The 12,675-nt window shown below is 50.2% G+C and overlaps 1 protein-coding gene across 2 annotated transcripts in view; it reads left to right on the top strand.

The window, feature by feature from the left end:
* PUDP (pseudouridine 5'-phosphatase) overlaps positions 1-12,675 on the top strand; it is a 298,656-nt gene that overhangs the window by 35,424 nt on the left and 250,557 nt on the right. For both annotated transcript variants that reach the window (XR_002340816.1, XM_021080519.1), the window contains exon 2: positions 2,123-2,341. Coding sequence is in view for 1 of the 2 variants with exons in the window: in XM_021080519.1 (XP_020936178.1) it covers positions 2,123-2,341 (219 nt within the window). In the remaining variant the exon portion in view is untranslated. The remainder of the gene's footprint in view (positions 1-2,122; positions 2,342-12,675) is intronic.

Raw genomic sequence — 12,675 nt, 5'->3', positions numbered from 1 at the left:
CAAGGTCTGAAAGTAGCTAGCCCTGGGCCAGCTCCCACCTCCCCCTCTGATGCCCTTCAGATCCTTCTTTCTCCCTTACAGCTTATCTCCAAAGGTTGAGTAGAGTTCCCCTGGCTGGGCGGTAGGGCCTTCTTGTTTATCTATGTGATACATAGTAACGAACCTTTTGGAGGTGGGCGGGCAGCCTGTGCACTTGATCGCGGGGCACAGCTCCTTGGTGCTGCTTCATTTTAGTTTAGCATCTGGAGAACCTTTTCTTTTCAAAACGCTGTCCCTTTCCTTATAAGGACGCGCAGTCATTGTGGGATCTGAGGAACTTAACATCGTGTTTAGATCCTTGCTTCATCCACCGCGGGTTTGGGGTGATTTTATCTAAATTGTGAAGAAAAGTGGCTGCAGAGTTGTTTGTGGATTTACAGTCCCACAGCTCTGTGCCTTTTAAGTGAAAGGCTTAAAGCTTTAAATCAACACGGCTTTTAAAGCACTTTAAAAGAAGATGGCTGTTTTCCGTCTTCAGAATTAGGACTTTTCCAGGTTCCTTTCTCCTGCCTCGTCCACCTGCTTGGGCAGCAGCCCCCGAATGGTCCTTGCCTCCCCGCCTGGCCTCTGCTGCTCCTCCTGGCACCTTCTAGGCTTCTCAGACCCATCAGTGCCCTCCCCCTCGTTCCATGCCTGCAATGCCTTTTTGTCATTTTTTTCTGTCACAACTACTAGAAGAAACGTGTTTAGGGGGAGAAAGGAAAATGCAGCTTCCCTGCCAGTCCTCCACTCCCCCATCCCCACCCCCCCACACCCCACCCCGCCGCACAAGGAAGGAGAGAAAAGAGCCTTTGTTGCGGGTGACACTGTCCTTATTACCAGCACAGGAGTGGACCAGGCCTTTCCCCCTCTCAGCCGGGACTTCTTTAGGGAGATTACGTGCAGGGTGGGTTCTGGACAAACCAGAGCCGCTCCGGTTTTTATCCAAACACTGGCCTCTTCTACAAAGATGCCCAGGAAGTCTTTTCTTCAAGTCTTTTCTTCACGTCTTCCTGGGCTTCTTTGTACCCAACCCCAAACAGAAACAAAAGCAGGAATTTATTAGCCCATCCGGGGGTCATGTCTGAGTAAGGCTGAGTCCCTGCCAGGGCGGACACGGGAGACCTGCTTGCTTTGTGTGTCACTGCGCCCCCCCACCCCAAAGCCCAGCCCTTGGTGGAAAAGTGAGGCTCCACATAGTCCAAGTGCTAAAGAGGAAGTTGTATTCAATACACAGCTGGGGGTGGTTTTGCCTGGAAAAGCACAGGCAAGAGGGAAGCTCTGTTGCTGGCCATGGTCAAGGCCAGATCACCCCGCCCGCCGTGGGGCCACGGGTCCAGGGCGGGTGCCAGGAAGCAGCCTGCAGGCAGGTCCTGGCACGACGCATCACATTCAGGGGCTTCCAGGGGGCAGGGCTGGTCATCTGCCTGGAGAAGCAGGCCTGGGGGTGGGGGTGGCCTTTGGGACCGAACCCCTCACTGTGAGAGCATCACAGCTGGGTCCCACTGTACCGCTGCCGAATGGGCCAGTGTGGGAGATCCCCTCCCGCCACATCTGCTGACGGAGGTGCCATGAGGCTGGTGGTGCTGGGAGGGTACACCTGGAACACGGGGCGTTGCGTCTTCCTACCCAGCACTGCGCAGAAGTGTCTGTTCTCACGTGGCAGCTTCAGACCTGCACCCCTGGCCAGGTGCTCCTGCTGGGCGTGATGGCACAGGGCACTGGACGTGTCCCTAAGAGGCAGGAAGTGTCCCTACCAGCGGAGGGCCCCACCTGCAGAACCTCCTGTGCTGCTCTCAGGATGTGCGCTGGGGAGCCTCACACCTGTGCCTGCTGATAGCAGACCGTTCCATTTCACGTCTCTCGCAATCTGTGACCCCAGAGCAGCAGAGCGCAGGCCGCCCAGGGCGTCGTCTAGCCCACATGTTAGGGACACTTCCCAGCTCTTAGGCACACCTCCCATGTCCCATATGTCCGTCGGCCTCTGCGCGAGCTTTGCACCCTGACCGTGTCTGCGCTGTGTACACAGACGCTTCTCTGCTGCCGACGTGGTGTGAACACAGCCCGCACCCTAAAAGCCTCTCTCCCTCTCTCGTCTCGGCAGATACCGAGCGGCTCTATTCCGTGGTGTTTGAGGACATCTGTGGTCGCTATGGGAAGAAATACAGCTGGGAGGTCAAGTCCCTCGTCATGGGCAAGAAGGCCCTGGAGGCGGCCCAGATCATCATCGACGTCCTGCAGCTCCCCATGTCGAAGGAGGAGCTGGTGGAAACCAGCCAGGCGAAGCTCAAGGAGGTCTTCCCCACGGCCGGGCTCATGCCAGGTGCGTCCCCTGCCGCGCGCAGCCTCGTGGCTCGGTGCCGTACTCACGATCTTAGCGGGAAATCCATCCGCCAGCCTGAGGCCCGGCACGCGGCGTTTACTCTCTTGTCCTGCGAGCTTCTCGGGACATTCTCTTCCTTGGAAGGCCCAGAGGACTCCTGAGAGAGTTTGCGGGACGCTCGTATGTGCGGTGATTCTATCTTGTCCTTTTTGCTTGTTTGTTGAAAACAAATTCTTTTTTTTTTTTTTTCTTTTTCTTTTTCAAGCTGCACCTGCCGCATATGGAGGTTCCCAGGCTAGGGGTTGAATCAGAGCAGCAGTTGCTGGCCCTCCCCACAGCCACGGACAACGCCAGATCCGAGCTGCGTCTGCGACCTACACCGCAGCTCGCAGAAACACCGGATCCTTAACCCACTGAGTGAGGCCGGGGATCTAACTGGCATCCTCATAGACACTATGTTGGGTTTTTAAGCTACTGAGCCACAATGGGAACTCCAAGAAATTCTTTTTTTTTTTTTTTATTTGAAATATTTGCCATGTGTTTATTTCAGGTGTACAGCAAAGTGATTCAGTTACACACACACATTATACACACCTATCTTCTGTATTTGTGTGTATATATTCTTTTTCAGATTCTTTTTTTTTTTTGGCTGTGCCCATGGCATGCAGAAGTTCCCAGGCCAGGGGTCAAACCCGAGCCACAGCACGGACACCTCCAGATCCGTAACCTGCTTAGCCCATAGGGAACTCCTATCTCTTCTTCTTAAAGGCTTCTTCAAATAATATACCTTCCTTTCAGTGATTCCTGACGAAAACAATTGCATTTGGTGTGTTATCAGTATTATATAAGGATGATACTCCTGACAGAATTCCTTCAAAGTTTAAAACAGGCGGCCTTTTCTTTTCAAATCAGGTGCAGGATTACCATTTCAGCAACCGTGTAAATTCTATCATATTGATGACAAATCAAGCACTAAATCTCCCCCAAGAAGTTTAATTTTTTTCTTTTTTTCTTTTTTTTTTTTTAATGACCACACCCTCAGCACATGGAAGTTCCCAGGCCAGAGATTGAATCCAGGCCAAAGCTGTGACCTCTGGAATGGCAACACCAGATCCTGAACCCATTGTGCCAAGCCAGGGATCACATCCTTGCCTCTGCAGTGACCTGAGCTGCTGCAGTCCGATTCTTAACCCACTGCATCACAGCGGGCATGCCATGAAGTTTAAACTTTTTTTGAAAAAGCTTCCGACATAATTCAACACTAATGGGTCTGTTTGTGTGGCCTTTACAACTTTCTTTCCCGGTTTTCCTTTGAAAGGAAAGATGACTTTTCTCCCTTGGGGCTTGTTAGCGGAAGATTGATCAGAACTGAATTGCCTGCTGTTTCTTACTAAATGTGAGAAGGTCAAAAATGTTCTAGATTACAGGGCCACAAAAGGCTTAGCATGGAGTATTATTTTAAGATTCTTCTAGGAAGAAAGGTGACTACCCAGTCTTTAGATTTCCTGGTGCTAAGAGAGAAAAAGGTTATTGTTACAGCAGTGGTTTTGGGTTCAAAACGGTGTGACTATGAGTCATCGTTGTTTTAAACTTGTGCTGTGCAGCTGTCACTCTGGCTCATCAGGTTAAGAACCCAGCACAGTGTCCGTGAGGATGTGGTTTCGATCCCTGGCCTCGCTCGGTGGGTTAGGGATCCAGCGTTGCCACAAGCTGCTGTATAGGTCACCGATGCGGCTTGGACCCAGCGTCGCTGTGGCTGTGGTGTAGGCCAGTAGCTGCAGCTCCAATTTGACCCCTAGCCTGGGAACCTCTGTATGCTGCCGTTGTGGCCCTTAAGAGAAAAAAAAAAGATGTGGTTATGTGTATTTATACATATATGCAGAGGTGCAGGCTGAATACCCGCCTAGACCTGGGGAATTTCCTGTACAGGACCCTGCTAATACGGGTGCCTGGGTCACCTGAAAGTCTTGTGGGCTGTTCTTGGATTATACACACTTAGATTACACACACACACCCACCCTCAGGCATGAGTACAAGCACCGTGGTACACACTCCCTTCATCTGCTGCCTTTTTGGGTTCCTTGCACACTCCGTCACCCTCACAAACGTTAAAAACAGAACCACATCCATATGTGATAAGAAACCGCTTCAAACTACCATTGGGTCCATTTTTAGCGTACAGTTCAGTCGTGTTAAGTAAGTTCAGGTAGTGGAACCCTCAGTACCATCCACCTCTCAGGCTTCTTTCTCTTGCAGCGCAGACGCTCTGTCCCCGGGAACCACTAACGCCCAGTCTCCTCTCCTCCACCCCGAGCACGGAACATTCTACTTTCTGGCTCCGTGACGGTGAACCACCCTAGGGACCCCAAACCCTCTCTGCCCGTTGGTGACTGGCTTTGGGAATGTAGCACAGTGTCCTGCAGATTCATCCATGTTGTGCCATGTGTCAGGATTTTCTTCCTTTTAAAACTGAATTATACTCCTTTCGGGGGATGGACCACATCGTGTTTATCCATTCACTTGTCCAAAGGAAGCAACCTGAGTTTTTCCCTTTTCTTTGCTGTTGTTCATAAGGCAGCTCTAAACATTGGCGTGCACATCCTCAGAGGTCCTGCTTTCATTTCTCTAGGGTAGTTTCCCAGAAGTCTGATTGTTGGCTTATATGGTAATCCTAACTTTATATATATATACACATATACATATATATAACTTTATATATATATAGATATATATATACACATATATATATATTTTGTGCTTTTTTTTAGAGCCGCACCTGTGGCGTAGGGAAGTTCCCACTAGGGGTTGAATCGGAGCTGTATCTGCTGGCCTACACCACAGCCACAGCCACGCCAGATCCAAGCCGCCTCTGCAACCTACACCACAGCCCACGAGAATGCTGGATCCTTAACCCACGGAGTGAGGCCAGGGATCAAACCCAGAACCTCATGGTTCCTAGTTGGATTCGTTTCCACTGAGCCATGACAGGAACTCCTAATTCTAACTTTAAGCTCTCTCTCTCTTTTTTTTTGGGGGGGGTGTCTTTTTTAGGGCCTCACCCTTGGCATATGGATGTTCCCAGGCTAGGGTTTGAATCGGAACTGCAGCTGCCAGCCACAGCCACAGCCACAGCAGTGCAGGATCCTTAGCCCATTGAGTGAGGCCAGGGATCGAACCCACGTCTTCATGGATACTAGTTGGGTTTGTTACTGCTGAACCACAACGGGAACTCCTCCAATTTTAATTTTTTGAGAATCCACCATATTGTCATCTATAATGGCTGTACCATTTCATTATCTTCCCTGCAGTAGTCCAGCAAAGTTGCCCTTTCTCCACATTTTAACCAACACGTGTTACATTCCATCTTTTTGATAGCCACCATCCTGATGGGTGTGAAGTGATATTCTCGGTTTGCATTTGCATGTCTCTAACGATGAATGATGGGAAGTATTGTTTGGTTATGCTTTTGGCCATTTGTGTGTCTTATTTGGAGCAATGTGTGTTCAAGTCCTTTGCCCATTTTTTAGTAGTGTTATTTCTTTTTTTATTCCTGTGTTTTAGGACTTCTTTATTTATCCTGGATAGAAATCCTTTATCAGATGTATGATTTTATAACTTCCATTTCATAGGTGGCCTTTTCATTCCATTGATGGGGTATCCTTTGATCTACAGAAGTTTGATGTACTCCCATTTGGCTACGTCTTTCACAGGCTTTTAGTGTCAGGTCCAGGACATCTCTTTAAAATCCAGTGTCCTAAAACTTTCTAGGTTTTCTTTTAGGAATTTTAGTTTTAGTTCTTAGCTTTAGGTCTTTAATACTTTTTTAAATTAATTTTTGTGTAAGGGTAAGAGTCCAACTTCATTTCTTTCTTTCTTTTTTTTTTTTTTTTTTTTTTGCTTTTTGGGGGTTGCACCTGCAGCATATGGAAGTTCCCAGGCTAGGGGTCAAATGGGAGCTCTTGCTGCCAGACTACACCACAGCCACAGTGTCTGTGACCTATCCTATAACTCACGGCCTTGCGGGATCCTTAACCCACTGAGCAAGGCCAGGGATTGAAGCTGTCTCCTCAGGGATAGTAGTCACATTCGTTTCTGCTGAGCCACGATGGGAACTCCAAATGTTGGGATTTTGATAGGAATTACTCTGAATCTGTAGATTGCTTTGGGTAGTGTGGACATAAATTATAATGGTATCAAATCTTCTAGTCCATGAACATGGGATGTGTTTCTGTTTATTTGTGTCTTCTTTAGTTCCTTCTGGCAATGTTGTATAGTATGTGTACAAGTCTTTCATCTTCTTGGGTCAGTTTATTTTTCTTTGATGCTGTTGTAAATGGAATTGTTTATGTTTTCTCTCAGACTGTCCATTATTAGTGTATAGAAATGCAACTGATTTTTGCAGGTTGATTTTTGTGTCCTGAAATGCTGCCATATTTTTTTATTAGTTCTAACGGTGTTGTAGATGTGAGCGGAGTGTTTAGGGTTTTCTATGTATGAGATGTGCAAATGGATAACGTCACTTCTTCCTTTCCTATTTGGATGCCTTTTAATTCTTTTTCTTTCCTAATAGCTCTGGCTATGACTTCCAGTGCTGTCTGGAATAAAAGTGGCAAGAGAAGGTATTTTTCTCGTGTTCCTGATCTCAGAGGAAACGCTTTCAGCCTTCTCATACTGAGTATGATGGTAGCTGTGGGCTTTTGAATACGGCCTTTATTATATTGAGGTCATTTCCTTTTATTCCTAGTTTGAGTGTTTACATCATAAAAGGGTGTTGAGTTTTGTCAGATACCTTTTCTGCAGCAGTTGAAATGAACCTGTGTTTTTTTTCCTTCTTTCACTCATAGGGTGTATCTCATTGATTTTCGGGTGTTGAACCATCCTTGCACTGCAGGAAGAAATCCCACGTGGTCAGGTGTATGATACTTTTACTGTGCTGTTTAAATCAGTTTGCTCGCATTGGGTTGAGTACATTTGCATCTGTTTCTTGTAGTTTCTTGTTTGACTTTTGTACCAGGGTGATGCTGGTCTCACAGCATGAGTTTGGGGGTGTTTCATCCTCTTTAATTTTGGGGACGAGTTTGAGGAATATTGGGTGTTAATTCTTTAAAGTCTGGTAGAATTCCCCAGTGAAGCCATTTGGTCCTGTTTTCTTTGTTGAGAGATTTCTGATTACTGAATTAACCTCCTTAATAATTATAGGTCTGAAAAGATTTTCTGTTTCTGTTTGCTTTGATCGTAATCGGTTGTACTTTGCTAGCAATTTATCCATTTCCTCCAGGTTACTCTATTTGTTTGCATACAGTTTGTCATATTAATCTTCTTTAATCATTTTCATTTTTATGGTATTGGATTTAATGTCCCCTCTGTCATTTTTTTAAAGATTTTTACTTTTTCCATTATAGTTGATTTACAGTGTTCTGTCAATTTCTGCTGTACAGCAAAGTGACCCAGTCATACATATATATATACACACATTCTTTTTCTCTCATCATGCTCCATCATGTTCCATTCCAAGTGACTCGATAGAGTTCCCTGCTGGGTACAGCAGGCTCTCAGTGCTGATCCACTCCCAATGCAACGGTTTGCATCTATTAACCCCAGACTCCCTCTTTCCTTTCTTTTTTTTTTTTTTTGTCTTTTTGCTATTTCTTTGGGCTGCTCCCGCGGCATATGGAGGTTCCCAGGCTAGGGGTCCAATCGGAGCTGTGGCCACCGGCCTACGCCAGAGCCACAGCAACGCGGGATCCGAGCCGCGTCTGCAACCTACACCACAGCTCACGGCAACGCCGGATCGTTAACCCACTGAGCAAGGGCAGGGATCGAACCTGCAACCTCATGGTTCCTAGTCGGATTCGTTAACCACTGCGCCACGACGGGAACTCCCCTCTTTCCTTTCTGATTGTAGTTATGCCTTTTTTTCCCTTAGTTAATTCAGCTCAGGGTTGTCTGTACAGTTCATATCTGATCTAGCGGTTCTTTCATGGTTTAACATACAGAGCACCCATAATGTTCTAGGCATGCCCGTCTCCTTTTGCTTCCGTATCCACCGAAGCCTTTCGAGTGGTTTTCCTCCTGGAACTTTTGTCCTATACGATACACTTGAATTATGTTCTAGTCCGATTCCAAGAAAATACGCTGTTTTATCCAGCGGGTCTGGTCATTTGGCTGGAACGCCAGCACGTCTGGATTATGCAGTCAGCTTGGTGATCCAGTCAGTAGGGTGTCCTCATGCGTCTCCCCCAGTGACCAGCTCACCGTGAAGTAGGGCGCTCCTCCTCGGGAATCCCAGAAGGGAACCGAGTCTAGAAACCTCCATCACAGAAGTCAGGCAAGAGCTAGTTTTCAAAGACGGTTTAGTCGTAGGGGACTTAGCTGGATAGCTCTCCTCTCTCCCTCATTTGCTCACCTCTTCCAGACCAGAGGGGTAAAGGACCACTTTTGTTATGGATTGATCAGTTCCCTGAATCTGGCATTTTAGCCTCAGTTTTTGTGTGTATCTTTACCGTAGCTTTTGCCAGCCTCACCCCTGAGAGGATGGGTGGACTTTAAGGTCTTTCCTTGCAAACACGAGGTCATTTCCACACACGCAACGGGGAGGTGCACTAAGCGTGAAGAGATGCCGAGAGCACAAAGGAAAGCCCGACGGAGCCCCGGAAACGAGACACGTATCATCACGCTGGGGCGCTGGCTCGGGCCAGGGGCTGAGGCCAGGGGACGGCACCCGCAGGTGCCGAGAGGGTCAGGATTCAAACAGCGATTCCAAATGATGCTTATCCCGAAGGGGAAGAAGAACAGGAGGAAAATGCCAGGCTGACTGGGGCCGAGGGAAGGCTGTGTGTCCCTGCGGATCCAGAAGCATATTATGTAATAGCTTTTAGGGTTTCTGCTCTGGGGTACGCCACTCACAGAAACAGCAATGCCACGGGCCACGGTCTCAACCCCCAAAGACCCTCTTCACCCCCTGGTTTCCATCCGGCTGCATTTCTCCCATGACCTCCTTTATCTGAGCCACACCTGAATCCCACCAGAAAGGGGACCTCCTGGACTCCCAGGTGCGGTCACTCTATCTAGAAAAGGTCACCCCTTCCCGCTTCTAGATGGTTGCTGCTTTCGTACACTTACCGCCTTGGTACCACGAAGAAACTGTGGCTGATGGGGGTAACCGTTGACTTTTATTTCTTTTTCTTTGTGGATTATTTTCCGGTGGGGCCATATAGGTTATGGAAGCACCTTGAGCGCCTCAGTCAAGGAGCCTGTCTGCAGAGAGGGTGTATGATGCAGTCACCATCCTTCACTTGAACCATGAAGCTCTCACTTCAAGGTGACAGCTGTGGCCCCAGCAGGTCCTTAAGCAAGGAAGGGAGGGCAGTGGGACCAGGGAGGCAGCCCTGATTGGGACGGAGGCAGGTCTGCCCAGGCCAGTCACCAGGGATGGAGCCCTGACCGTGAGGTAGGTGTGTCCCTGTCTGCGCCCCTCCAGCCCCCGAGACGGTAGGGCTGACCCCTGGGGCTTGAAGCGCAGGCCGCCCTCCTCTCAGCAGCCTCATTGCTGACTGCTTTGGAAGCCTCTCCGTGAAGTGGGGGGGGCATGAAGCTTCTCAGGGGAAATGCTTCTGATTAGGATGTTCTGTTGGCACTGAGACTTCACTTCACAGTGAAATGTAAACTGTCGGTCAGCCAAGGGTTTAGTGATTCCGGCAATAGACATTTTAAACGTGACGAAAGTCTGGAGTTCCCGTGGCGGCTCAGCGGGTCAGGAACCCGACTGGTGTCCGTGAGGATGCGGGCTGGCCTTGCTCTGTGGGCTCAGGATGCAGCGTCGCTGCAGGCTGCAGCGTAGGTCCCAGATGTGGCTTGAATCTAATGTGGCTGTGGTGTCGCTCTGATTCGACCCCTAGCCCGTGAACGTCCATATGCCGCAGGTGTGGCCCTAAAAAGAAACTGTAAAAAGTAAATAAGCGTGGCGAAGATTTAAGAAGAAGAAGTACTGAAATGTGTCTGGCCTCACGTGATGATCTTTGACGTAGGTTGTCAAAGGGAGACCTTTCTACCTGTGATCCTCAGGAAGGATGCTGGTTCACCTCCACTGTATTTTGAGCAGCTTCTTTCAGTCACAACTTCTTTTTTTCTTTTTCGGTCTTTAGGGCCACACCCGCGGCATATGGAGATTCCCAGACTAGGAGTCGAATCCGAGCTACAGCTGCCAGCCAACACCACAGCCATAGCAACGCTAGATCCGAACCCCATCTGCAACCTACACCGAAGCTTGGCAACGTTGGATCCTTAACCCACGGAGCGAGGCCAGGGATCCAACCCACAACATCATGTTTCCTAATCGGATTCGTTTCCGCTGTGCCACGATGGGAACTCCTCCGTCATGGATTCTTGGAGATGGATGGGATAATTTATTGCGAGTGATTTGGTTTAGAAGGGCCGTCATAAAGTCAGTGTCTTTCATGGTCTGGAACCCCCAGAAGGTTCTCCTGTTGTTCACTGCGAGTGGGATTTCCCAGGGAAAAGCCCAGGGCGATGGCCTCTGGGCCACTGGAGAGGCCAGGGACAAGGCTTTGTCCGGGGACCATTGCCTGCCTGCTGCCCCAGCACAGGGGCACCTCACATGTGCCAGTTTCCCCTCCCCAGCCAGACCGAGGTCCCTGCCCCCATCCCCGCCCCAACCCAAGACCACCCAGCAAAGGAGCAGAAATGACAGACGAGAACCCTGGTCCCTGGCGCAGCCCAGGCCATGGTGCCCAGTGCCAGGCGGCTGAGGGGAGCTGGCACGTGCAGCCTCCAAGGTGGGGGCCATCAGTCCCCCCTCCCACTGAGCTCTGCAGGCCCCCGTCCCCTCGGGAACCCAGGAAGACGGCCTGTCTCCTGGGGCGCGTTCGTGCAAACTGGGGAGTGCGGGGACTTCGTTGGCAAGGACGGGTCCCTCGAGAGAGTGGACGTGGCCCTGGCTCTCCCCCTGCTCCCTGCGCTCTGCTGAACAGCGCGCCCCCGGCATCTCCCTGCGGTCCACCCCCGAGCCGCGTGCGCATGGGGTGCGTCCCATCCTGGCTTTACCTGAGCTCCTTCCTTTGCCAGCCTGCTCTCGCCTGTGTAATTACGTCTGTGCCCACCCTCTGCCTTTTGCTTTTCTCCTGTCTTCAATCTCGACTTTTCTCTTACCCTTACCCCCCGTGGCGACTAGCAGATGTGGGTGTTACACCCCCACCCCCCTTTGTGGCATACTTTGCACCATCCCGGCAAGAAGGCCCTCTTTTTCTTCGAGTCACCCTTGGGGTCCCCCCCGCTGCCCCTAACCCTCAGGTGATCTGCTGCTGAGAGCAGTGCTCAGGGGACATAAAAAAAGGGTCCCTTTCCTGTGGGCCTGATACTCAGTGCAGGGCACCTGCACATCCAGTGAAGTGAAAATCCACAGCGGCCTATAGTTTCACATTGGAGAGAAATTCAGAGAAGGGTGCCCCTCGGGACAGGGGAGAAAATGAAGCAGATGGTCCTGGAGCAGTGGCGGCTTTGCCACAGGCGGGGGGGCGTTGAACTCTGTATAACCTGCAGAGACCCTGAGCGGGTGGGTGCGTGGACGGATGGACGGATGGACGGGGGAGGGACAGGCCTTCCAGGTGGAAAGGGTACCGGGACTCAAAGTCACGAAGTGAACATGCTTTTGCAGCAGCATAAAGTGAAGCCTCTTTGTGTTGATACACCTGAGACCTGGGCTAGAATTTCAGCTCCGTTAGTGAAGGTCCGCAGTCTCCAGCTAAACTGTTGCTGCTTGGGAGGAGTGGGAACCCCCTGAAGAGAAGGTGGGGCCGCAGTGAAACCCGTGCTGGCGGGAACTGCCCTGGGGTTAGTTAACGCACCTGCTGATGACGGCAAGGAGCCCATTTGCTGGAGGAGGACCAGGCTGTGGGAACTGGACCGAAGGTGGAGTCAGAATGTCTGAGGGAACCACAGTGGCAGGGGAGGGGACAGTGTGACCGGATGCTGACAAAACTTAATATTCATCTCAGAAACCAGGGCTGGAACTGAAGTTCCAAGACTCATTACTTGAGCCTTGAGGCTGTGGAATTGCAGAGATAAGAATCCTAAGTGCCTTTAGCAGACGGCAAAGGAGGAGAGACGTCTTGTCATAGGCAGAGCTTTTCATGGACAGTTGGGGGCCCTTAGCGGATTCTTGGTCACTGCAGAGCTTTGCAGCCTAGGCTGGGGGCCTTTTGTCTTTTACTAGGCTTCCTGCCTTCCCAGAGCACTGCCCAGTTCCAGGCACACGGGTGAGAAGGAAACGGTGAGCTGACCTGCACAGTGACCTGCTTGGCTTAGGCTGAGTTCCT

Source organism: Sus scrofa, chromosome X (genome assembly GCF_000003025.6).
Source record: "Sus scrofa isolate TJ Tabasco breed Duroc chromosome X, Sscrofa11.1, whole genome shotgun sequence".
Lineage (NCBI taxonomy): Eukaryota > Metazoa > Chordata > Mammalia > Artiodactyla > Suidae > Sus > Sus scrofa.
The sequence above is the reverse complement of the archived record's forward strand: the minus strand, read 5'-3'. Positions and strand labels throughout refer to the sequence as shown.